At 41.6% G+C, this 25,065-nt stretch overlaps 3 protein-coding genes across 17 annotated transcripts in view; 2 read left to right on the forward strand and 1 right to left on the reverse strand.

Annotated features, from left to right (window-relative positions):
* The window catches only part of LOC138761246 (calcineurin-binding protein cabin-1-like), a 449,064-nt gene extending 438,771 nt beyond the window's left edge, over positions 1-10,293 (forward strand). For all 7 annotated transcript variants that reach the window (XM_069933059.1, XM_069933061.1, XM_069933058.1 and 4 more), the window contains 2 exons: positions 9,503-9,675; positions 10,080-10,293. In XM_069933059.1, the coding sequence (XP_069789160.1) occupies positions 9,503-9,675; positions 10,080-10,146 (240 nt within the window). In that variant the 3' untranslated portion in view covers positions 10,147-10,293. The remainder of the gene's footprint in view (positions 1-9,502; positions 9,676-10,079) is intronic.
* Positions 1-25,065, reverse strand: part of patz1 (POZ/BTB and AT hook containing zinc finger 1) — a 749,193-nt gene that overhangs the window by 680,580 nt on the left and 43,548 nt on the right. The window lies entirely within an intron of this gene.
* LOC138760238 (ATP-dependent RNA helicase DDX51-like) overlaps positions 21,156-25,065 on the forward strand; it is a 36,482-nt gene continuing 32,572 nt past the window's right edge. Inside the window, exons 1-2 of the mRNA XM_069930570.1 lie at positions 21,156-21,243; positions 23,221-23,624. Coding sequence (XP_069786671.1) covers positions 21,221-21,243; positions 23,221-23,624 — 427 coding nt within the window. The 5' untranslated portion in view covers positions 21,156-21,220. The remainder of the gene's footprint in view (positions 21,244-23,220; positions 23,625-25,065) is intronic.

A 25,065-nucleotide genomic window follows, 5' to 3' on the forward strand; every position in this document is an offset into this window, starting at 1 on the left:
AATTTATTTTGCAATTTATGTACAGTAGCAAAGTACTTCTTCATCAATTTATCTAAATTTTTCATGCCCGCTCTTATCTCTCTCCGTTCTTTTAATAACTGAGCACTTGTTCAATCTTCTTCCAGTAGCATTTTAAGTTTCCTACCTTTATCTTTGGAAATTTTTATCTGCTTTGTTACTTCCTCTTCTTCATCTTCTTCCTCTTCATCACTGGTCTGTGAATCAGATAAAGAAATCACTTCCTGTTCTCGGAGTAACAATGCTATCTATTGGAGCCCTCAGAAACGCTGCTGGCCTCAGTGACATCTTGGAGCTCTTCTGGTTGATTCCATCACCCCGATGAAGCAGCTAGGATGATGCTATGGAGTATCGGACAGCCCCCGTAGGAGCACAGCTCATCCGGGGATGTCCTCTCACCTCAACTCCTGAATCCATTGAGATGGTAGGCCTTATTTCTTTGTCTTGTCATTGTTCTGTCCCTGTTCCCAATGAGCCAGTGACATCATGCCATCAAGATACCAGTCAGACAAGTATCTTTCCATTATTTAGAAACCCTAAATCTGACTCCCATATCTCTCTCTCTCTCTCTCTCTCTCTCTCTCTCTCTCCTTCTCCTCAATCTCTATAAATTTAAGTGTGTTCCTTAGCTAATACATTTATTCCATCTCACTAATTTCAGGTTGGGCCAAGTTTGGTCCCCATATTTCTCTTAAGAATGATCTTAACTGGAGAAAGCAAAAGAATGTCCCATTAGCTACTCCATACTTATTTCCCTTTAAAGGTAATCCAATGCAATAATGATCATTAACCAGCTTGGCAGATTTCGACACCAATTCTAAGAACCGCTGGTCTTCCTTTGAAGATTCATGGTCGTCCCTGATGCAATCAGGAAAGTCGTTCTTGAACTGCTGCTCCCACAGTTTATCAAGCTGAACAATCAATATCTTGTTGACACTGGTAGCCAACTGATTTTGATCCTTTTTTTCTCCTAATGGTCCGTTAATCATCCAACCAAGCATAGTTTTGACCGCAGAAGGTCCATCATCCACTCTATTACATCTCGTGGTTCCAGAGCCTTTGGTACATCTGAACCAATCAGCATCTCAATGTCAGAGTTGATTTCATGAATGAACATTTTACAAATGTATCCACGGTTCAATGTCATTTTGATGTGGGCTGTTTCCTTTAAGCAGAGGCATAGTCTTCTGAGTGTGTATGCCTGGGAGTTTACAAAAATCATTGCTATCCAGTCCAGTGATTTCTTGGCCCATTACAATGTTGGTTTCAATGTGTTTAACTTGACCTATAGTTCTCAATAGAATATTTGTACTACTTCCTTGAAGATTAAGCTTATTCATTAGCCCCACAGTGCAAAATGTTGCAGTGGTTCAAGAAATGTACGTTCTTTCCACTGTACTTCCTTTCTTGGCCTGCACAGGTACTATCAAAAGTTTGCCGTTATTTTCACCATCCCCAGTAAGACTATTTATCAATACAGAGGCTTCAGCACTGTTTTCATATGCTTTTTTAAAAAAGTTGCTTGTTCTTTTTCAGTATTTTTATTTTCCTGGAAGATGTGTATCATTTTTGGAAGCTTTTGACAACACATGTCGCAGCTGAGTCACTTTTTGCAGTTTTTGCTGATATGTCCTTTACACAGACAGTCAAAACATATTCCATTTTCCTTCAAAACTATTTTTTCACTATGTGTCTTTTTCATCAGTGCACACTTTTCTAAATCATGCTTGTTATTACAAAACAAACATTTCTTCACAACAGGCAAATTTTCTTTTTCCTTAATTTCTTTATCAGCCTCTGTTAGAGAGGTAGAAAATGTACTTATTAAAAATTTTGGTCGGGAAAGTGGTATGTTCTATTTTATGGAAAAGTAAATTATCTAGAGTACCAATGCAAAAGTTAATGTGGTCGTATGATTTGGGAGGTCTTCAATTGCCACATTTTCAAAATTATTTATCAGGCAGTGCAGCTGAAGTTTATTAGTAGACTGTTTGAAATTGATCAACCACCAATGTGGGCTTATGTGGAGATGGATCAGATACAAGAAAGATCAATACATAATTTTATATATAAATGGAATTTATTGCTTTTACAAACATATAGGCTACCCGTTTTAATTCATTTATTTAAAGTATGGAGTAAATGGAATCAACCGATAAGTTCGAAAGAAGTATGTTCAATTAAAACCCCATTATACCAAAATCTGACCCGACCTTGTTGGTTTTCGTGCAGTTGGATAATCATGTTGAGGAACTTTGGGGGACATCCGATGCGCTCTAGTATTTGCCAAAGCCCTTTCCTGCTCACGGTGTCGAAGGCTTTGGTGAGGCCAACAATGAAGACGCTGTTTACATCCGGTACCGCACGGATGGCAGTCTCTTCAATCTGAGGCGCCTGCAAGCTCACACCAAGACACAAGAGAAACTTGTCCGTGAACTACTCTTTGCAGATGATGCCGCTTTAGTTGCCCATTCAGAGCCAGCTCTTCAGCGCTTGACGTCCTGCTTTGCGGAAACTGCCAAAATGTTTGGCCTGGAAGTCAGCCTGAAGAAAACTGAGGTCCTCCATCAGCCAGCTCCCCACCATGACTACCAGCCCCCCCCACATCTCCATCGGGCACACGAAACTCAAAACGGTCAACCAGTTTACCTATCTCGGCTGCACCATTTCATCAGATGCAAGGATCGACAATGAGATAGACAACAGACTCGCCAAGGCAAATAGCGCCTTTGGAAGACTACACAAAAGAGTCTGGAAAAACAACCAACTGAAAAACCTCACAAAGATAAGCGTATACAGAGCCGTTGTCATACCCACACTCCTGTTCGGCTCCGAATCATGGGTCCTCTACCTGCACCACCTACGGCTCCTAGAACGCTTCCACCAGCGTTGTCTCCGCTCCATCCTCAACATCCATTGGAGCGCTTACACCCCTAACGTCGAAGTACTCGAGATGGCAGAGGTCGACAGCATCGAGTCCACGCTGCTGAAGATCCAGCTGCGCTGGATGGGTCACGTCTCCAGAATGGAGGACCATTGCCTTCCCAAGATCGTGTTATATGGCGAGCTCTCCACTGGCCACCGTGACAGAGGTGCACCAAAGAAAAGGTACAAGGACTGCCTAAAGAAATCTCTTGGTGCCTGCCACATTGACCACCGCCAGTGGGCTGATAACGCCTCAAACCGTGCATCTTGGCGCCTCACAGTTTGGCGGGCAGCAACCTCCTTTGAAGAAGACCGCAGAGCCCACCTCACTGACAAAAGGCAAAGGAGGAAAAACCCAACACCCAACCCCAACCAACCAATTTTCCCTTGCAACCGCTGCAATCGTGTCTGCCTGTCCCGCATCGGACTTGTCAGCCACAAACGAGCCTGCAGCTGACGTGGACTTTTTACCCCCTCCATAAATCTTCGTCCGCGAAGCCAAGCCAAAAGAAAAAAGATACCAAAATCGTTTTTCTATGCACAATCTTTATTTGAAAGAATGGGATTTAAAAGGCTTGATATTGATTGAGGATTGTTTCGAGGCAGGTTTATTTCTTTCATTTGATAGACTTAGGGAGAAGTTTGGGATATCATCAAACGCGATGCTTGCTGATTATCAAATATGGGATTTTTTTAATAAATAAATTTGGTCGAGAAATAATATTACCAACACAATCAAAGTTCAAAAGATTAGTTATGGATAAGGGAAAGAAAGGGTTTGTTTCAGAGATGTATTTGTCGATACAATCAAAAATGAAGACTGTTAACGTGCTGCGAATAAGAGATAAGTGGGAACGAGAGTTAGCTATGTTTATTCCTGAGGAAGTATGGTCTGATTTATGTTTGCCTCGTGTTACAAAATTAGCTAATGTGCGTTATAGTTTAGTTCATTATAATTTTTTACTTCAGTTATATTTTACTCTGGAAAAGCTGAAGAGGTATGGTCTTAGCGATTCAGATTTGTGCTTTAGATGTGGAGACCAGATAGGTACTTTTGTACACTCTGTGTGGAATTGGGATTGCATTTATTCAATTGAGTTTGGCAGTAACCAGGAAGTGTATAGCAGTAACTTGGAAAAATTATGTAGAATTAAGTATTCAGAGGTGGCATAATGAAATTCAATCATGTCTACGTTTAGAAAAAATTACATATAATTTGAGAAATAATAGTTTTTAAAAATGTGGACTCCTTATTTGAAATGTATGAAGTTGAACGTTAAGTAAATAGTTTTTTTTATTAGTATTCTTATTTGAATTCTCATGATCTACTGTAAGTCAATCCACTTTTTAATACTTTTTTTGTATGTTAAGCTTGGGGGGGGAGGGATAATAAGGGGTGGGATAGGGGGTTGGAAGGTGGGGGGAATAAGGGAATAATTTAGAGGGGTTTTCTTTTATACACTGTATTTTACGTTGTATTTTGTAAAATTTTAAATAAATTTTTCAAACAAAAAATTTGGTTGAGGATATGATTTGGAATTCTCAACTTTACTTACTGTTTGAGTACCTTTGATTATTCCATACACTGGATGTGTAACAACGTCTGCTTGCCCTTCAATGAACAACACTAAATCTTTAAAAGTAGCCATTTCATTACATTTTTTCTGGTTTTCAACAACTTTCCTTCTCCATTGTTCTCTCATCTGGAAAGGTAATTTATTTACAATGATTACCATATTATTAGGTCATCAAGCTCCATCATGACATTGCAGCATCCTCTTAGAAAGAGGACGTAAGCTTGTAAATTATTTGTGTCATCTGGTCTTATATTGGACCATGAAAGAGTCTTCTGTACATAAGCTGTAGAAATTCTGTACTTCTTGCCAAATGCTTCTTCAATTACGACTTAGCCTGTTTGAATCCTTGGAGCCATATGTTGGAAACTCTTTGTAAGATCTTGTGGTAGTCTACTTGAGAACTGCTGCAAATAATATAAAGAATCCTCTGAGTTTTGGCACTTAATATCAATTCTGCATTTAAAGCTTTTCATAAATGCTTGGAATTCAAGTGGGTCACTAACAAAAACTGGTACCTCTCTTGGACAGAGAAGAGAGAGTCTGTAACTGCATTAACGATGCAGCCATTTCATCCTCTGCCTGGGCGAAAATTACAGATTTCTAATACTTGCTGGGAGCGCCTGGTATGACCCTACATAAGGTGGCATTTGGCTTACATCCAATTGGGCCATCATTGGGGTTTGAGATCTGGTACCTTGCCTTAACCTGATTAGTTAAGATCTTGCACATCTCGTAACTGTGACACTGGCGTAGCCCTGTGACTTAAGCTGTCTTTTTCAGGACCAAGCACTAATTGTGGTAAGAGGCCCCTCAACTCTTCCTCCACTACGTCGATGACAATTTGGTGCTGCATCATGTAATGATGAGCTCGATTACTTCATCCACTTTGCTGCCAACTTCCACCCCGACTTCAAATTCACTTGGTCCATCTCTAGCAACACACTTCCTTTCCTCGAACTCTCTGTCTCCATCTCAGGAGACAACAGACATCTTCAATAAATCCACCAAATCCAACAGCTACCTCGACTGCACCTCTTCCCACCATGTCCCCTGTAAGGATTCCATTCTCTCAATTCCTTCATCTACATTGCTCCGCACCCAGGTTGAGGATTTCCATGCCAGATCATCAAAGATGTCCTCCTTCAAACAATGTGGCTTTCCCTCTATCACAGTGGTTCTCAACATTTTTCTTTCCCATCACATACCACTTTAAGTAATTCCTATGCCATCGATGCTCTGTGATTAGTAAGGGAATGCTTAAGGTGATATGTGGGTAGAAAGAAAATGTTTGAAAACCACTATTTTAATCATCCATAATTGATTTGTTATCTGCACTGTTTCATAATTCTAAAGGAAATGGGCCAATGACAATTTTTCTCATGCAAAATATTTCAGTGACAATTGGGTTTAGATCAGTGATTCTCGACATTCCCTTCCCATTCAAATCCCACTTAAGCAAACCCTTACTAATTACAGAGCACCGATGGCATAGGGAATACTTAAAATGGTGTGTGAGTGGAAAGAAAAAGGTTGAGAACCACTGCTCTACCGCTATCAACTCGGCACTCATCCGCAAATCCTCCTTTACCTGCACATCTGCCCTGTTCTTCCCCCCCCCCCCACACACACACAACAAAGACAAGATTCCTCTTGTCCTCACCTACTACCCCACTGCCTCTGTACCCAACACATCCTCCGAATTTCCATCACCTACCACCTGATGCCATCCAACCACGAGACACATGTTCACCTCTCTGCCTTCTGCAGGGATAGCTCCCTCCATGACTCCCTTGTCCACTCCTCCCTCCCCACCAATCCTCCCTTTGGGACCTACCCCTGTTACCACAGGAGATGCTCCACTTATGCCCACACCACTTCCCTCAACACCATTCAGGGACATAACAATTCTTCCAACTGAAGCAACATTTCACTTGTAAATCTGTAGGAGTCATCTAATGCATCTGGTGCTCCCGCTGTGGTCTCCTTGACATCAGAGAGACTAGACGCAGGCTGGGAGATCCCTTTGTTGAGCACCTCTGCGCTGTTCGGCGCAATAATGTGGATCTCTCAGTGGCCACCCATTTTAATTCTCCATCCCATTCCCTTGCCAACATGTCTGTCCATGGTCTCATGTACTGCCAGTCTGAGAACACCGGTAAATTGGAGGAACAACACCTCATCTTCCAACTGGGTACCCTCCAACTGGATAGCATTAATATTAATTTCTCTAGCTTTTGTTAAAATTTCTTCCCCCTGCCCCTCCCCCCCACCTCTTGCTTCCCCCATCATCTTTCCATTGCCTCTCTCATTTCGCATAGACATAATAAATTCCACCTAGACCCTTATTGCATTCAATTAACACCTTTTATTGCTTTGGATTCTTCCCCATTGTTTGAATTCTGAGACTTTCTGTTATATCCTGTTTCTGCCCTTTCTGATATTTTTCCTTGAAGGGCTCAGGCCTGAAATATGGGTAATATATTTTTGTCAAAAAGACCCTTGATACTGAATAAACCAGCTGAGTTCCTCCAGCATTTCAGCATTTTTACTACCAAGGCTCAACTTTGGTATACAATATTTTATTTTTCTGTTATCCTCAAAGCGTGGTGCTTTAGACCAGTGGTTTTCAAACTGCCTCCCTAAATTCACATTCCACCTTAAGTAATCCCTATGCCTTAAGTGCTCTGTGATTAGTAAGGGATTGCTTAAGGTGGAATCTGAGTAGAAAGAAAAAAAGTTTGTAAACCACAGTTTTAATCATATCTAATTGATTCGTTTTGTGCATGGTTTCATAACTCCAAAGGAAATGGGCCGCTGATCATTTTTCTCAAGCAAATTACTTCAGTAACAATTGGGTCTGGAGCAGTGGTTCTCAACCTTCCCTTCCCACTCAATGATTTAAAACAATGATTATAACAGTCAATAAAATTATTTGGACCATCTCCATTCTCTCCATCTTCACAGAACAATGGAAAATTCAAAAATGATTCTTTATTTTAAACATGCAGAAAGCAAGCCACAATCTTGAAGCTGGTTGTTACTAGGAGACACTCAGAATGCCAACAATATTTGCCGCCTTCATGGAAAATATGCTTGCTAGTCATTTTAACCCTTACAGGTTGTATGTTGTGTCGGACTCTGGCTTTACCCTCCCCTCAATTTGGTCTATATGTCGTCTGAGTCCAGCGTGCTCGTTGAATGAAGTGATAGGAGAAGGTATTCGGTTTCACAATAAGTTTATTACATAGCACAAGAATAAAGCTTAACAGAGCTCTGGTCCAGTCATTAGTTCATAGGTCACCTGCTCAATGAGCTATTCCCCAAGACTGACACCTACTGTCCAGTCTCTACAGTTTATATAGATCAACCTTGTTACACTGAACAAGAGTTGGCTTTCTTTGATAGGCTCCTTGCCCAAGATTTATCCCAAGCAATTTCCTGCTCTGTAATTATCTATGGTGTGGCCCTCCCGTCTTAATCTCCAAGGCCAGAACATTCTGTTGTTTTAGTGTAGCCTTGGGGAAGAAAGTATTTTTTCTCTGTATTTGAAGGCAGCAAATTCTACACATACTATAATCAGCCAACTTTTCTACATACTGTGGCTGTTACTTAATTGCATTAATATTTCCCTTAAACAGTATAATTGAAGTAAATAGTAAATTGTTATATTGTAATGGATTAATGAATACATAATGAATAGTACATAGGCATATTTTCCATGATTACTTAACCCCTTGGTTCCAACAGTTGCTTTGGAGAAAATTACAATTTAAAACTTTTATTTATTTTTAAATAGTCTTATTTATTTATTTCCCTTTTTTTTGCTGGTTGGTTGAGATTCTGGTTGATTGAATGCCACATAATGGGGATTTTACTGTACTTCCCTAACATCATTTTCCAGTGGTCTGTTGTCCACTATTGCCTCTTTTACTCTTTATAGATGGGAAAAATCTTTTGGTGTCCTCTTGTGTTATCAATTTCATATTTTCTCCCCAAAGTGCTCTTAGTGTTGCCTTCTGTTGGTTTTTAAAAGCTGCCCTGTCCTCCTGCTTCCCACTAATTTTGGCAGCATCGCATGTCCCATCTTGCTTTTATGCCGTCTTTGTCTTCCCTTGTCACCTCAGCCTCCCTTTAAAATGCTGCTGCTTCTTGGGATGAAATGACCCTGTGTGTTTTAAGGTATCCCAAGAAACTCCTTCCATTGCTGTTCTACTGTCTTCCCTGCTAGCATCTCCTTCCAATCAACTTTGGGCAGCTGCTTTCTCATCCCTCCATAGTTACCTTCAGTCAATTGTAACACCGATGTATTCGATTTTAGCTTCTCCCTCTCAGGCTCCCTCTTTGTCCAGAAAAAGTTTTAAATTATAAGGATCAATGAACCTTGCGTTCCCTTGCTGTGAAATAATCTGGAGAACTTTTGATCTGTTTAGTGTATGTAGAATGGGCATGAAATGTACAGACAAGGGGTAGGCATTCAGGACTGCCATCAAGTTATTGGGAATCTGGAACTTATTCCAAGAAAAAGTGATTTAGTTTCTGAGATTGTGGGGAGTAAGTCATTAACTTCCAAACAGAAAGGTAGATTGTTAAAAGTGCAAGGGTGGAGCCAGTATTGGAAAGTCAAGATAATCACACATGTACATTGAGAGAACAGGTTTGAGGGGGTGAATGGTCTGCATTGTCCTTCCTAATGATTTTTCCTTCCTCCTCCATCCCAGATCAGGACCTCCCTGCTGCGTGGGCTGCATATGGGCTAGACGTACCGTCCCACAGGAACATGGGCATGAGCCAAACTCAGCTGTCAGATTGGGGTGATAACCAGGATTGAAAGTTGGGTGGGGACGCCATCAAAAAAAGAACAGGAGGATGGGTACATGTCCTCTGGGCAGTGTTAATTCCTCTTCTTATAGAACACTGTGGTTCTCTGGGCTCATCCTCTGTTGTGAAGGTGGAAGTGATCAGAAGCTCTTTGTGTCTTTCAGTATATTGCAGTGCACATTGTGCCCGACCAGATGATGCACTTTGGTGGATCCACTGAGCCCTGCGCTCTTGCCTCTCTCTCCAGCATTGGTAAAATCAGCAACAAAGAGAATAAAGACTACTCCAAGATGCTGTTTGACCTGGTGAACAAACACTTGCACATTTCTCCCAGTAGGTGAGGCTCTCTGGTTTGGTTGTTACAAGATGGGTGGGATTGAATGTGACAGTGATTCCTTCTCCACTGAATAGTTATGCCTTGTAATCTCAGAGATTGACCACACCTTCTAACTCAAACTAATGTCTAGCTTTCTCTGAGAATGAATCATTTGGGTATTCTGCATTTAGTCAAATTTTATCATTTCAGGAAATTGCTGAAAAGCTCTTGCAACTAAATGTGTAAAGATAAGATCTGCCTTCAAGGGAAGAGACACATAGGGGATATAAGGAGCAGGATGGAGGTGATAATTTAGTTTGGAGAGGATTAGCACCTGCCAAATTGAACTTCGGGTATCAGCCTGCTTCGATTGCAGTGGGATTCCCGTCTGGGCTGCCTTCTGATTCCTGTTTCCTTGTTCACAGAATGTACATCATTTTCCAGGACCTGGATCGTGCTAATGTTGGTTGGAATGGGAGCACGTTTGCTTAGATTGTGATCCAGACCATTCCATCATGAAAGTTGCAAGTAATAGAGTTTTGATTGGTGTGTGAAATTACCACAGGATCATGGGCCAGGGAGGAGGTTCCTTGTTTCAAGTCATTGCTTTGTTCAACAATAAATTAAATTCAGCAATCATCATTGTGTCCTTTTATCTCAGACGTTTGGTATTTTGTAAGTGTTCATTGCTATACGTTTATTTTTGTTTTTATTCAATACATGTTTGTTACATGTATGGTAAATGTTTACAGTGTGTATGAAACTATTATTGCAAGATATGCTGCCTGCCTGTTGTGACACTAATTCACTGTGTGGGGAGATTACTTTATGCATTATTGTGCTCATTATCCAGATCTCTCTAACCAGCTCCTTCCCAAGATCTGCAAAGATTCAGGAAGATGCGAGACAGCGATCGGTCTGGTCTGGGGAAATAGTCACCCTCCTTCGGAGAACAGATGGCAGGGCAGCTGACAGCAACCTGTTACCTCAGTCTCACGTATAGTGCTTCATAAGGTCAAGGAGCAGGAGTCAGCCATCTTGCCCGTCAAGCTCCCTCCACCATTCAAGAAGATTGTGCTCTGATAGTGGGATCAATTCCACTTGCCTGCTGGTTTCGCATAACCATTAAATCCCCTATCCCCTACTACTCAAAAAAACTGTCTTAAATCATTTAATGATCCTGCTGTTGCTTCCTTGGGCAGAGAATTGCACAGATTCACTGCTTTCTGGGGAAACAGTTCCTCTTTAACTGTCTTAAATGTCCTTCCCTGAATTTCGAAGCAGTCTCCTAGACTAGTCTCAATGATCAGTAGAAACAGCCTCCCTGCTTCAGTCTTGTCTATTTTTATAAGATATTCTCTCTCTTCCCCCCCCCCCCCCCCCAACCCCCAAAGCTCTCCAGTGAGTAGAGTTCAAGGCAACTTGAAGAGCCAACCCTCTTATCCGGAATAAACCTGTTGAACCTCTGCATCACCTCCAAAGCCAGTATATCCTTTCTCAAGTAAGGAGATCTAAGTCAAGTCACGTTTATTGTCATCTGAGTGCACAAGTGCAATCTGATGAAACAGCATTCTTCGATCCTCTTCAAAAACATGACACACAGCCAAAGATAACTCGCATACAGACAAACAATACATATGCAAGACAAGAATTCATATGCTGTACATATAAATAAATATTGTTTCATGATTGAGTGTTTTCAGTGGTTCGTGAAGCAGCTCCTTTGATCGTTCAGCATTCTCACTGCCTGTGTAAAGAAGCCTTTCCTCAGCCTAGTGGTGCTGGCTCTGATACTCCTGTGTCTTTCCTGATGGATGCAACTGAAAGATCCTCTGTGCAGGTACTCAACAATTTTGCGCACCCTCTTCTGACAACAGTCCTGGTAGATTATGTTGGGGGTGGAGTGAGATTCCAATAATCCTCTCTGTCACTCTCGTGGTCCTGTGGATTGACCTCAGCAGCAACTGAACCACACTGATGTAGCTGGCCAGAATTGCATGCAGTACTCCAGGTATGGACTCACCAGTATCTTGTTGCAGTAGAATCTCCCTGCTCTTCAGTTAATTCCTCTAGTGATGAAGGCCAACATCCTATTTGCCTTTACTTCACCTGAAAACTAACATTTTGCATTTCATGTACAGACCTAGGCAATTCTGTACAACGGTATAGTATAATTTTCACCATTTAAATAATAGTCCAAATTCATATTTTGTCTTCCAAAGTGACCCCACATTTACCAACATAGTACTCCATCTGCCAGACACTTTCCCATTCACTTAACCTATCTATATCCCTCTGCAGACTCTGCAACTACTACACCAGCCATTCTCAACCTTTGTTTGGCTATGGCCCCCTTCCCTGTGAAATAGTCAGCGTTATTTGGTTTCTTCTGTATTTCTCTCCTCCACAGCCCCCCTTAAATATGCTGTGAACCCATCCAGGGGCGTGAAAGTCAGCCCACGGTGTAGTAAAATAGCAGAACCAACTAATCATAGAACAGTTTCCTTTATTCGGCCTTGTAAATGGTAGCAGGAGTGAAGGGTTCTTGTTTTCTACACTGATCCCCACTCAAAGCATACAGAATATTGATCCCATTTTTATACACCTTCAAGCAAGGCTCTGTGTGAGACCCTATAAGTTTCACACAGCTGGCAATTTATGTTTTTACAATAATATGTTCCATTGTGGTGTCTTCTGGCAAAAAAAATGGAATGTCCTTGGTGTTAGTTATTATCTCACTACAGCAAAGGAAAGGTCATGTTAGAAGGCAGTCACATTCTCATCGATGTTATAAGGCACCCCATTCATTACCTTTTGTTAAGCATATTTGTTGAACTTACTCTTTCACAGGGCCCTCTGTGGAGAATGGCTATTCATAATTTTCTTTTCCCACTCAATTTAGTGTTGTTAGCAAACATAGATATGTTATACTTGATCCCCTCTTCCAAATCATTGTATATTGTTTCATTTTCAGGCCCAGAGCAGACCCATGTGACACACTCACTGCTGATGGCCAACTAGAGAAACACCCATTTATTTCAACTCTGCTTTTTATTAACCAATCCTCTATCCATGCTATTACCCCCAACTCCAACCAGTTCTAGTCTCCTTACTTGAGAAAAGGTACACATGCTTTGGAGGTGGAGCAGTGGAGATTCGCTGGGTTGATTCTGGAGATGATAGCATGCTGTTTTCTGGGTTCTGTAATATGCTGTTCAGGAAAATTAACACAAATGAATTCCACGAACTCCTCCAAGCTCCTCAACTGTCCTGATTTCACTAATCAGTGTGAAGGTTAAAATCCTCCATAATGACTATTGTTCCGTTCTTAAATGCTTCAGCTATTTTGTTATTGCCTGCGCCACTGTAATGTTAATTTTTGGTGAGCTGTGGACTACTCCAACTGGTGTCCTTTTCCCCTTACAGTTCATAATCTCTAGCCACATCGATTCTATATTTGCTTCTCTGTTCCTAAATCATCTCTTGCTCTCACCTGATCTCATCCTTAATTAACACTGCAACCCCCATTCCTTTACTTTCTTGCCTATCCTTCCAAATGACTTGATAGCCTCTTAATTAATTCCCAGTCATTTCCAACCTTCAACCCCTTTATTGAAATGGCCACTGTCATACAAAGTTGTACTGATATGTGCCACAAGTCATTAACTTTGTTTAGAATGCTGTAGGCATTCAGATAAAGTGCCTTGACATTTATTGTCTTTTCAGAAACTAGTTGCAATGCAGCTCCATTTGAATTTGATATTTAGTTTCTGGCCTCCACTTTTTTTCTAACTTTTATTTCAGTGTGGAGATGCACCAGAGATAGAAATTGACCTATCCTGGGACTATTGGACTATGACTGTGTTAACTGCAATTGTACAATCAGAATCAAGATATATTGTCATGAACAAATCATGAAATTTGGTGTTTTGAAGCAGCGTCATAATGCAAATATACATATAACCATCTTCCAACAATACTATAAAAAATAAAGTAATAACAATAACAGTGCGTGAAAAGTAAGGCAGTGTCTGGTTCATTGATTATTCAGGAATCTGATGGCAGCGGGGAAGAAGCTGTCCTTGTGCTGCTGCAAGCTTGTCTTTTGGCTCCTGTATCTTTTCTTGATGGTAGCAGAGTGAAGAGGGCATGGCCTCTGTGGTGGGGTCTTTAAGGATTGAGGCTGCTTTTTTAAGGCACTGCCTCATGTAGATGGCCTCGATGGAATGAAGTCTGGTGCCTGTGATGTCACAGGCTGAGTTAACAAGAGCAGTGGTTCTCAACATTTTTCTTTCCACTCACATACCACTTTAAATATTTCCTATGCCATAAGTGCTCTGTAACTATGTGAGTGGGAAGGGAAGGTTGAGAATCACTGCTCTTGACCCAATTGTTACTGAAATATTTTGCTTGAGAAAAATGGTCATTAGAGGAGTCACATAATGGAGTAGTGGCCAGTAGGAGAATACCAGCCCTCTCCAGAAAAGAAATAAAGTGAAGAAAATATAAAGTTCAAGAAACACAAAATATCATAAATAAAAGATAAAGTTGTGGAGAAAAGAAAGAAAATGACACCCAAGAAGGAAAAAATAAAAACAACAGGAAGAAAATACACTGGAAAAGAAAGGAGAAGGCCTTACCCGCAAGAAGAAACAGGGAGAAAAAACCCTGATCCCCAAGGTTGGTGACGACCCTGCAGAGTCGCGACCTTCCAACCGCTGGACTGCAAAAATGGCTCTCTGAGCCAAACAAAAGCATGCAACTGTGCATGCGCAAGGAGTCGCACATGCGCAGATCACTCATTAAGGAAAAAGAGAACACCGACGGGAACAATTGTCATGTAATTCAAAAGCCAGAGGTGTAGCTATATTAATAAATAAAAATGTGCCAATTAAAAGAGAAGAGGAAATAATAGATCCAACAGGAAGGTATGTAATGATAAAGTGTCAGATATATTCAGAATTCTGGTATTTGATCAATATATATGCACCTAATGAAGAGGATCAAAAGTTTATGCAAGATATTTTTTTTGAAGATTGTGAATACGCAGGGAAATGTATTGATAGGAGGAGATTTTAACCTTAATTTGGATCCAATGTTGGATAAAACTGGAGAAAAGACTAGCAAAAAGAATAAAGTGGCCAAATTTATGGTTAAATCAATGCAGGAAATGAAACTTGTGGATATATGGAGGAGGCAGCACCCAAAGGAGAAGGAATATTCATATTATTCGAGTAGGCATAAAAAATACTCAAGGATTGATATGTTTTTGTTGTCAGCCCATATTCAAGGGAGAGTTAGGAAAACTGAATATAAAGCTAGATTGCTATCTGATCACTCACACCTGTTATTAGCAATAGAAGTGGAGGACATCCCACCAAGAATATGTTCTTTCTTTGGCATGGTTTCGCGGATGAAGGTTAATGGAGGGGTAATGTCCACGTCAACTGCAGGCTCGTTTGTGGCTGACAAGTCCGATGCGGGACAGGCAGACACAGTTGCAGCGGTTGCAAGGGAAAATTGTTTGGTTGGGGTTGGGTGTTAGGTTTTTCCTCCTTTGTCTTTTGTCAGTGAGGTGGGCTCTGCGGTCTTCTTCAAAGGAGGTTGCTGCCCGCCGAACTGTGAGGCGCCAAGATGCAATTCAAATTATAAGATAATAGTGAAATTATTAGCAAACAGATTGGCCGACTGTGTACCAAAAATGGTAAAACAAGATCAAACTGGATTTATTAAGAAGAGACGAACAGCGGATAATGTCTGTAAATGTATTAATTTAATTCGTGCAGTTCAAGGAAATAAGATGCCGGTGTATTCCCAGGGTAAGGGGAAGCACCCAACTTTGCATTGTTGTATAATAAATGTTCTTTGTTCTAAAAAAAAAGGAAATAAGATGCCAACAGTGGCTGTTGCTTTAGACGCAGAAAAAGCCATTGACAGGGTAGAATGGAATTATTTATTCAAAGTATTACAGAGGTTCAATCTACCAGAAAAATATATTAATTGGATTAAAGCATTATATAATGGACCATTGGCAAAGGTTACAGTAAATGGATATGTATCGAACCAATTTGAATTAAGTAGGTCAACTCAGCAGGGATGTCCACTATCTCCCTCACTGTTGGCTTTAGCAATAGAACCATTGGCAGAACTGATAAGAACAGAAAATAAAATAAAAAGAATAAAAAATAAAGGAGAAAGAGTATAAAATCAGTTTATTTGCAGATGACATCATAGAATACTTAACAGAACGTGAAATATCAATAATAGAACTACATAAGAAATTGAAGGAATATGGAGAAATATCGGGGTACAAGATCGATGCAAATAAATGTGAAGCGATGCCAATGAGTAATGTGGATTACACAGAATTTAAAAAAGAATCACCATTTAAATGGCAAACACAAGCAATCTGATACCTAGGTATTAGATTCGATAATAAATTAAGCCACCTGTACAAATTAAATTATCAGCCATTAATAAAGAAATTGCAGGAAGACTACCTCTCTGTAGCTCCTCCCTATGACTGCCTCAGCCTCCTGAATAACCCATAGTTCATCTGGCTCCAGCTCCAGTTGCCGAACTCGGTCTGTTAGGAGCCTGAGCTGAATGCACTTCCTGCAGGTGTGGTTGTCTGGGACAGGTATACTGTCCCAGATCTTCCACATCCCACAGCTGGAACAACCCACAGCCCTAGCTGTCTCCATTGCCTTGTAGAATAACACCCTTGACTAGTCTTACCTTCTCTTCTTACCTCGGATTCAGCAGCAGCTCTCCTCAGTCACTGCTCAATTATATAATCTTTCTGCAGTTAATGTTCAATCAGATTTCAGATTTATTGTCAGAGTACAAACATGCCATCACATACAACCTTGAAATTCTTTTTTTCTGCAGGCCGGGCAGAATATCTATATGTCAGGACTGCAAAAAAAAAAACCCTACTCCAGAAAAGATACAGATACAAAAGAGAGAAAGTAAACAAAGAAAGAAATGTAAATAAACTGACTGTGCAATACAGAAAAAATAAATATTGAGTAATTAAATGCAAAGTAAAAGTCCTTAAATGAGTCCCTGATTGATTTTGTTGTTGAGGAGTCTGATGTTGGACGGGTAGTGGCTGTTCCTGAACCTGGTGGTACGAGTTTTGCTGCACCTATACCTCTTTACTGATGGTTCAGCGAGAACAGAGCATGTCCAGGTTGATGATTGCTGCTACTCTTCCACAGCAGCATCATGTGATGAACATGGATAAAGGTAAAGGTTCCATTATTATCATGTAATACTAAATTTAGAATGTAACATGCATGAAATGAGGCCCAGTAAGGGAAAAACCAGTGCTCTAACCACTGAACCAGTGGAGCCTTGACAGTATTCACAAGGAAGGCTTTTGGTTTGGAAAGGGCTTTGAGAGAAAGTAACAGTAAGTTTTGAAGTGGGCTCTGGATCTCCTGGGCAATTGGTCCAGGTGGTGGACGGGGCATGAATAAAACCTCAGCCTGGGTCACGGCTGTTATCAGGTTCAGATACTGTAAAATTGCTGCCATACATTTATTTGTTTCAGTGAAAAGCAAAAATGTTTATGCCTGAGAGATCCAGTGGTGCAAACAGAGAAGCCATCTACAAAGGTCCTCATTAATTCCTTGTGCTGAGGAATGGAATGATCTTCCGAATGAGATAGTTGTGGCAGGGTCACTTCTGTCATTTAAGAAAAGGTTGGACGTGTACATGGAGGTGAGGGGGTTGGAGGGTTATTGGCGGAGAGCGGGAGGTTTGAGCTAGTGGAGTCGTTCTAGTGAACCGGTGAGGACTCGAAAGGCCGACATGGCCTGTTTCCGCTCTGTAAATGGTTATATGGCTACATGTTGAGGATGAACTGTTCGGCTGTCTACAATTGTCAATAATAAATGGAAGAATCATACACGTTACTGTGTCCAGTTGTTCAAATCTGTTTAAAGGATTGCAAATTTATCCAAAGGCAGGTCACACAGCATCCAGAAGTAGCGGGTAACCAACATTTCGGGCTTGGGTCCTTTGTTAGGTATGCCCAAAATGTTGGTCAGCTTTTACTTCTGGATGCAATGTGACCTGCTATGTTTCTTCAGCACATTAATATATTGCACTAGGACCCCCGCATCTGCAGATTTTCTTTATTAGCAACAAAAATAATCAGCAGCAAGGGAGCCTTGACATCCCACCTGTCAGCTTTGACATGTGCCAGAGTGAGCAGGCTGATTAATGAGCTGCATTTTCAAGAGTGCAGTCAGTACCTTTTTTCTGGAGTGCAGTAGCAAATGCCAGGTGACACCTGTTTGAAGTGAGTGGATGAAAGTTTATGGGAGGTGGAGACTTGAACAATAGAGGCATTCAAAAGCCTCCAAGATCAGGACAAGGAGGTAAGAAAAATAGAGGGTTAGGGGAATGAGGTAGGATAAAATTCGATTGTTGTGGAGTTGGTTAACATAGGTCAGCACAACATCGTGTGCTGATGGACCTGTGCTGTGCTATGTCCTGACTCTCTGGCAAGACCGAGACAACATTCAGACATGGGTTGGAAACCCGCAAGGAACATACATGCCACAAAATGCAAAGCAGTGACTATCTACAATGGAAGCAGCCGAACTAAGATGTGATGACATTCCAGGACTTGCTGTGTGCAGGCATGGGGACTACTTTATTTTGCTGAGGAATTGCAAATTGGTTTAAGCATTGTGTATCAGCAAACATCCTCACTTCTGATGTAATAGAAGGAAGGTCATTGAAGAAGTAGATGAAGATGGACAATGTTTTGATTAATATCTTCAAGATGTGAGTGTCTTTGATAGGACAACTTGACACAAACTGTGCCTTGGAAGCAACACAGGAATAAGCCAGATTAGATTTACTTTTCAGTATTGGGCCAGATATTATTAATTACTTGTCTAATTCTGTGTGACCATTCATGCAGTGTGAGACCCAGCTCAATACTGGGAAATGTGACATAGAGCATTCTCAGGGGCTCTGACTCCCAGAATAAAAGAGAAGAGGTTGGTGGGTATGTGAGAGGAAACAAGATGCACTGGTAACAGGGGGAATAACCAAGGGGAAATGGGTCAGATGGGATTGCTCTACATGGTCACGATGGGATGAATGGCCTTTGTCTGTTTGCATCATAATAAGTAGGTAAAATATTCTGACCATAGCAAAGAAGGCTGCTGGAATCTCAGAGCTCATTCGCATATCCTCAGAAGGTGACCAAAATGTCTGACAGATCGATGCATGGAACTGGGAACTCGATCAGTCATTTTCATTTACCTGACAACAAGCAACTCCTCAAAATTGCAAAAACTTGTGGAGGCTGCTTGGCCAGATTTGGCTTCCCCATAACTTCATCAAATCTCTTCTGCACAATCAGATTATTATGAGCACATGCCACAGTAGTCTGTTCTTCATCAAACTGGAGTATATCAAATGAACAGCCATACTTCTGACTTGTCCTTTATCTCCTTAGTAATCATTCTGGTGCTTATCAAAAATTGTCCACCTGCTGGATGAGTACTCAATACAGAACAGATGATGGACTCTTTAACTGGACACCTCCACCTTCATGGTCAGAAGCTCATGAATAATCCTTGAGCCGTGCAGGAAACTGAAGATGGTGGAATCTGAAACAAAACAAAATCTGCTGGGAGAACTCAAGCAGCATCAGTGGAAGACAAAGAATGGTTACTGTTTCAAGCTGAAACTCAAGTTATAAAATATCAGCCATTCTTTTTCTCCCACTGATGTCGTTTGACCCACTGAGTTGCTCCAGCAGATTGTGTTTGGCTTCACAAATAATCCACACTACATTCCATTATGCTCTGTTGACATCTCCATCCTTTCACACAACTCGAGAAGCCACTTGACACGTCTTTAAAAGAATTTTATGAAGCCTGGAGCTCTCACTCAATATCAGGTGACTAACATGCAGCTGACTCCCAAATTCTTCAAAGAGAGTGAGATAGTCATGAATTTTCTTTGGTATCTACTTTTTCATAAAAGCAAATGTTAATGATCAGGTTCAGTGTAACTGCTAATGTTTGACTGCAGTACACGAATGTGCTGGAGAAACCTTGCAGATTATGAGGCATTCAAGGGAAGTAAAAGGCAGTCGACATTTTGGGCCTGATCCCTCCATCAGGAATTCATAAATCAGGCAGGTGCCTGAATGAAAAGCGGGGGGGGGGGGGGGAGAAAAAGATCACAAAATACAGGTGGGAGGGTAAAAGAAAGAAGCTGATAGGGGGAGAGGGGAAAAAGGCTAAGGAGGATATCTCTGATAGGAGAAGGAAAGGTTTATCAAAAAGTGGGAATGGGGAGCTTGAGGAAAGGAGACAGAGGGACAGGGAAAGAGATCAGAGGAGGGGGGAGGGGTCAACAGAAATTGGAGGTTGATGTGGATGCCACTGGGTTAGCTGCGTCTGACGGCATCTTTTGGGAATCTGCCTCAGAGCATCTTAACTGTCAGCGATGCAAGTAATGACCCCAGTTCAGATACCATCTCTCTACTGATGAGTAACACGGATAATGCGGATTAAAGAGAGTGGTCACCCCTATATTTGTGAGTTGAAGTCACCCTTGAGAGGCAATCTACAAAAGTTCTGGAGAAACTCAGCATCCATATGAAGTAAAAGGCAGTCAATGATTCGGGTCAGAGCCCTTCCGGGAAATTTTCTCCAGCACTTTTGAGTATTGCACTGAACCCCAGCATCTGAAGATCTTTTTGTTTAATTTGATGATGGAATGTGGACTTCACTGGCAATGCCATAGTTTATTTCCCATCCTCATACCTCAGTCCCTTGAGTCAGTGGTCAGTTTTTTTTTGCACAGAGAGTGCCTGGAATGCATTGCCGGGGGTGGTGGTGGAGGCTGGTAACAATAGGGGCATTCAAAAGCTCTCAGGCACGTGGATGTAAGAAAAATAGAGGGTCATATTCGTGAAATGCATTGTTGTGGAAAACTTTTCCATCGTCGACACCACAATGTGGGCTGAATAGTCTTTGCTGCAATGTGTAGGTTCCATGTTTCTTTTTGGCTTGGCTTCGCGGACGAAGATTTATGGAGGGGGTAAAAAGTCCACGTCTGCTGCAGGCTCGTTTGTGGCTGACAAGTCCGATGCGGGACAGGCAGACACGGTTGCAGCGGTTGCAGGGGAAAATTGGTGGGTTGGGGTTGGGTGTTGGGTTTTTCCTCCTTTCCCTTTTGTCAGTGAGGTGGTTCCATGTAATCTTAGATATTAAGCTGAATGATGCTGCTGAACTGTCCTTCGCGTAATTGGGAACCGTTTCTGATCCAGCAATGTATGTAAACGGAGTTGTTGTAAGTTCATTTGCTCCGGGCTGGTTCTTTGAGAGGGTTTGTATTTATTTCCCCTCCATTGCCACAGGCTGACACTGGCACTCTCTCCCAACTGCCTCTGCCTCCAACTCTTCTGGCGCTCCTCCGCGCCATGAGGGGGCGCAGCAGCTGCTATGTTGCGGACGGTCGCCGTGACGTCATGAGCATGCGCTACCCGGTTGTTGGGTGATGCGAGTCGAAGAGCGGCGTGTCCATGGCGCTGTTCTATATCAACAGGTGGGAGTGGGAATGGGAGGACGACGACGATGATGCTGTTTGGAAAATAGGGTGGCGGGAGGAACAGCGAGGGGGAAAAGTTGGGGAAGAGGCATGTGTGGAGTTCGGGATGGATGTTACGACCACGATTGTGTTGGCTGAGCTCTCCAGCCATGCACTGTCTGGAGGGCCTGTTTCCTCTCACGCTGTGTACATTACAGGGTTGACATGAAGCTTCGTGTCTGTCACTTTAATTCTCCCTTTCTGACCTCGCGGAAAACAAGCCTTCGGCCTATCGCCCGCACTGACCAAAATGTCCCACCGACCTGCCTGCACGAGGCCTATCTCCTTCGCAACTATGTACAGTATCTTTCCAAATTTTTATTAAACATTGCAATAGTACCTGCCTTAACCATCTCCCCTGACAGCCCTTTCCATAGACTCACTACCCTCTGTGTAAAAAGTTACCCCTCTGATTCCCATTAAATCTCTTTCCCCTAATTTTTAAACTATGTGCTTTAGTTACGGATTCCCTTTCTCTGTGTTCACCCAATGTATTCTTCTCATAATTTTGTATACCTGAATGAGATCACTCCTTATCCTCCTGTGTTCCAAAGAATAAAGGTGTAGGCTGCTCCACCGCTCCCTATACCTCAGGCCCCTGAGTCTTGGCCAAATCCTTGTAAATCTTCTCTGTACATTTTTCAGTTTGACAACATCTTTCCTGTAGCACGGTGACCAAAACTTGAAACAATACTGCAAATGGGTCCTCACCAACTGTAACATGTCCTCCCAACTTCCATACTCCATAGTCTGACTAATGAAGGTCAATGTGCCAAAATCCTTTTTGACTGTATGTCTGTAACTTCAATTTCAAGGTATTGTATACCTGTCCTTTTGTATCCCTCTGATCTACAACACTCCACAGATTTCAACCATTCAGTGTGTCAGTCCTACCCATGTTAGACTTCCCAAAATGCAACACCTCTCATTTCTCTGTAAATTCCATTCACCATTCCTTTGCCCAGCTGCCCAACCAATCAAGATCCTGCTCAAGTTTTGGAACCGTAATCGTTTTCTACAATACCATACACTTTGACATCTGCAAACTCGCTAATCACACCATGTACATTTTCATCCAGATTACTGACAAAAGACAAAGAAGGAAAAACCTAACACCCAACCCCAACCAACCAATTTTCCCTTGCAACCGCTGCAATCATGTCTGTCTGTCCCGCATCGGACTTGTCAGCCACAAACGAGCCTGCAGCTGACGTGGACATTACCTCTCCATAAATCTTTGTCCGCGAAGCCAAGCCAAAGAGAGAAAGAGATTGATGTAGACAACAAACGAGTTTTGACAGCCCTGTGACACCCCTGCTGGCTGCGTGCTGAGTGCCCCCCTGGCTTTTTTGTAAAAGGGAATATCCTTTCATAAAAGCGAACTCAGGTTTCTTCGTAAAAGAGAATTTGCGTAAAATGAGTATTTATAAAGCGGGGTAGACCTGTATTCTGTTTTAATTTCTGAGAAGAGTACTGACAGCAATGTGAATAACTGCTTGTGGACTAAGGCAAGAAGTGCCCATATATAAAGTAGAAATAATGTTTGTACAGTGTAGATTTACTGCCTAGCCATACCAAAATTGCATTTAAATTTGAAATTAACAGGTCAAATATCTCACTGCATCTTCATAGTGATGGGAAAAAAAACTATAATGGGAAAAGCAATGAGTTACTGTCAGGGAGCATGGCTGATCAGATGTTAATGCCAAATGTTTCAAGGTGTTACAAAATGTGTTCATGGGTGATTGTTTAATTTCTTTTGAATGTCAATCTCTGCAGCAGACTGTTGATGTGTCAAGGAATCCACATGAGGTGGACAAATGCAAGGGTACAAATGTGGGAATCATTCACAGTTGGAAGTAGAAGCAAAAATTTTCACCTCCATTAGTTTCTGGAGTTAACAAAATTTTTAACTGTCTTTCTTTTGAACTTCAGATATCTGGGTGATGATGAGCCTACCAACAGTAAAAATGACAAATCCCGATCCCAAATTTTGCTCCAGAAGCTTTGTCGGGAAGCCAAAGCCAGGCAGCAGCAACTGAAAGTCCAGGTGGACACCACAGATGAACACCAGGAAGAGAACCAGGAAAGCGATGGAAGTGAGGGAGCGCAAGGCAGGAAACGGAAAGTCAAGGAGCAGACAGCAATTTCAGAAGAAAGCAGAAAGAAGACCAAGCGATTGTCTAGAGAGCCCATGGAAAGTGGAAGTAAACCAGAATCCAAGGAAGATGCTAATACAGAACTTGTTAATGAGAAGTTATGCAAGGAGATCGTACAGTTAAGTAGTATTGGAACCAGGAGAAAAACCAAACACAAGCATAAAGGCACAAATGACACAGGTTAGTCTTTTGGGCTGCTGACCAATGTTGTGAGCATGCATTCTGCATCATCCAGTGAATTGAATGCTTGTCCAAATAGATATTAAAAGAGGGGAATGCTGTTACAGTGCCTGTGACTTGGGTTCGAAACCAGTGCTGTTTGTACATTCTCCCCATGTCTGTGTAGGTTTTCTCCAGATGTTCTGGTTTCCTTCTATCCTTCAAAGCGTAAAGGGGTTGTTGATTAATTGGATGGCACGGGCTTGTAGCCAAAATGGCCTGTTACTATGCTGTATGCCTAAATTTAAAATTTACTTTGTGATCATTTTTTTCTGTATTTAGTTTTCCCAATTCCCATCTTTCCCTTCTGTTAACCCTCATCCCGTCCCCACAAATAAAAGTCCCCACCAAGTTGATTACTTAATCAGCTTGTTCTTTAAGTAGCTAATCCTAAAGTTAGTCCATATCCTGGTAAGAGTTTTAGTGTAATGTAAAGTGAATGGATAATCAATAAGAAACTTAATAATTACTGCCTGATCATGGGAGTAGCAGTATTGGGCAATAATTATTCACTGGGATGATGTCAGTTTGTGAAGAAGTCAACCATCTATTGACTATATGTTTGCCTGTCTTTTCATGGATCAAGGAGAATCAGGCTGACATCTCATGCACATTCCCAAGGAGTATTTGACTTTCATAAACTTGGCCTCCACTGTTCCTCAGGCAGGAAAAGCTTAACTGATTGTTCAAATGACTGTCTGAATAAGAATGCTTTTTCACTGTTTCCTGACCATCCCTGATGATCAAGGGCATTCATAAATTTAGAAAGAGTTGAAGGAAATGAAATTAAAAATGTTTATAAATCAAAAAGTAAATTAATTTAAGTATTTAACTGTCAAAATTTATTGACACATTAGGCAAAATGAAAACTTTCTACTTTCCTTTGCAATTTTTTAATGAAAGATGGCAGCCTCAATCAAAGTTTTATTACTGTCCATGATAGATGAAAAGTTTGGTGAATAGTTGTAAGTTCTTCTGCAGTCCAAGCCAACATTCATACCACAACCAGAAGATATTTTCTTGTGATTCATCCCATGAATTTATTTTTTAAATCATGGAGGTCTGTGTGCAAGTTTGCAGCACCTGTGCTGGGCAGCGTACCATGAGGTTTACAGACTCTAGGGGAGTAGCAGATTTGCACCAGAAATGAGAGAACACACTTCGTTGAGAAGGAGAAGTCAGGGAGATTACCCTACAGGGAAGGTGACTGCAGCAGCGGACCAGCGAGGGACTCAGTTGCTGAAAGACCCACACAGGTTGCAGGCTATTTGCGACCACGGTAACTTGCAGTCAAAAGACCAACACAGGATGTGAGGAGCTGGTGATTTGCAGTCAAAGGACCAACACAGGCTGCGGCTGCTGGTGACTGGCTCATGTGAACCAGATATCAGATTTAAGAGGC

Source organism: Narcine bancroftii, chromosome 4 (genome assembly GCF_036971445.1).
Source record: "Narcine bancroftii isolate sNarBan1 chromosome 4, sNarBan1.hap1, whole genome shotgun sequence".
Classification (NCBI taxonomy): Eukaryota; Metazoa; Chordata; class Chondrichthyes; order Torpediniformes; family Narcinidae; genus Narcine; species Narcine bancroftii.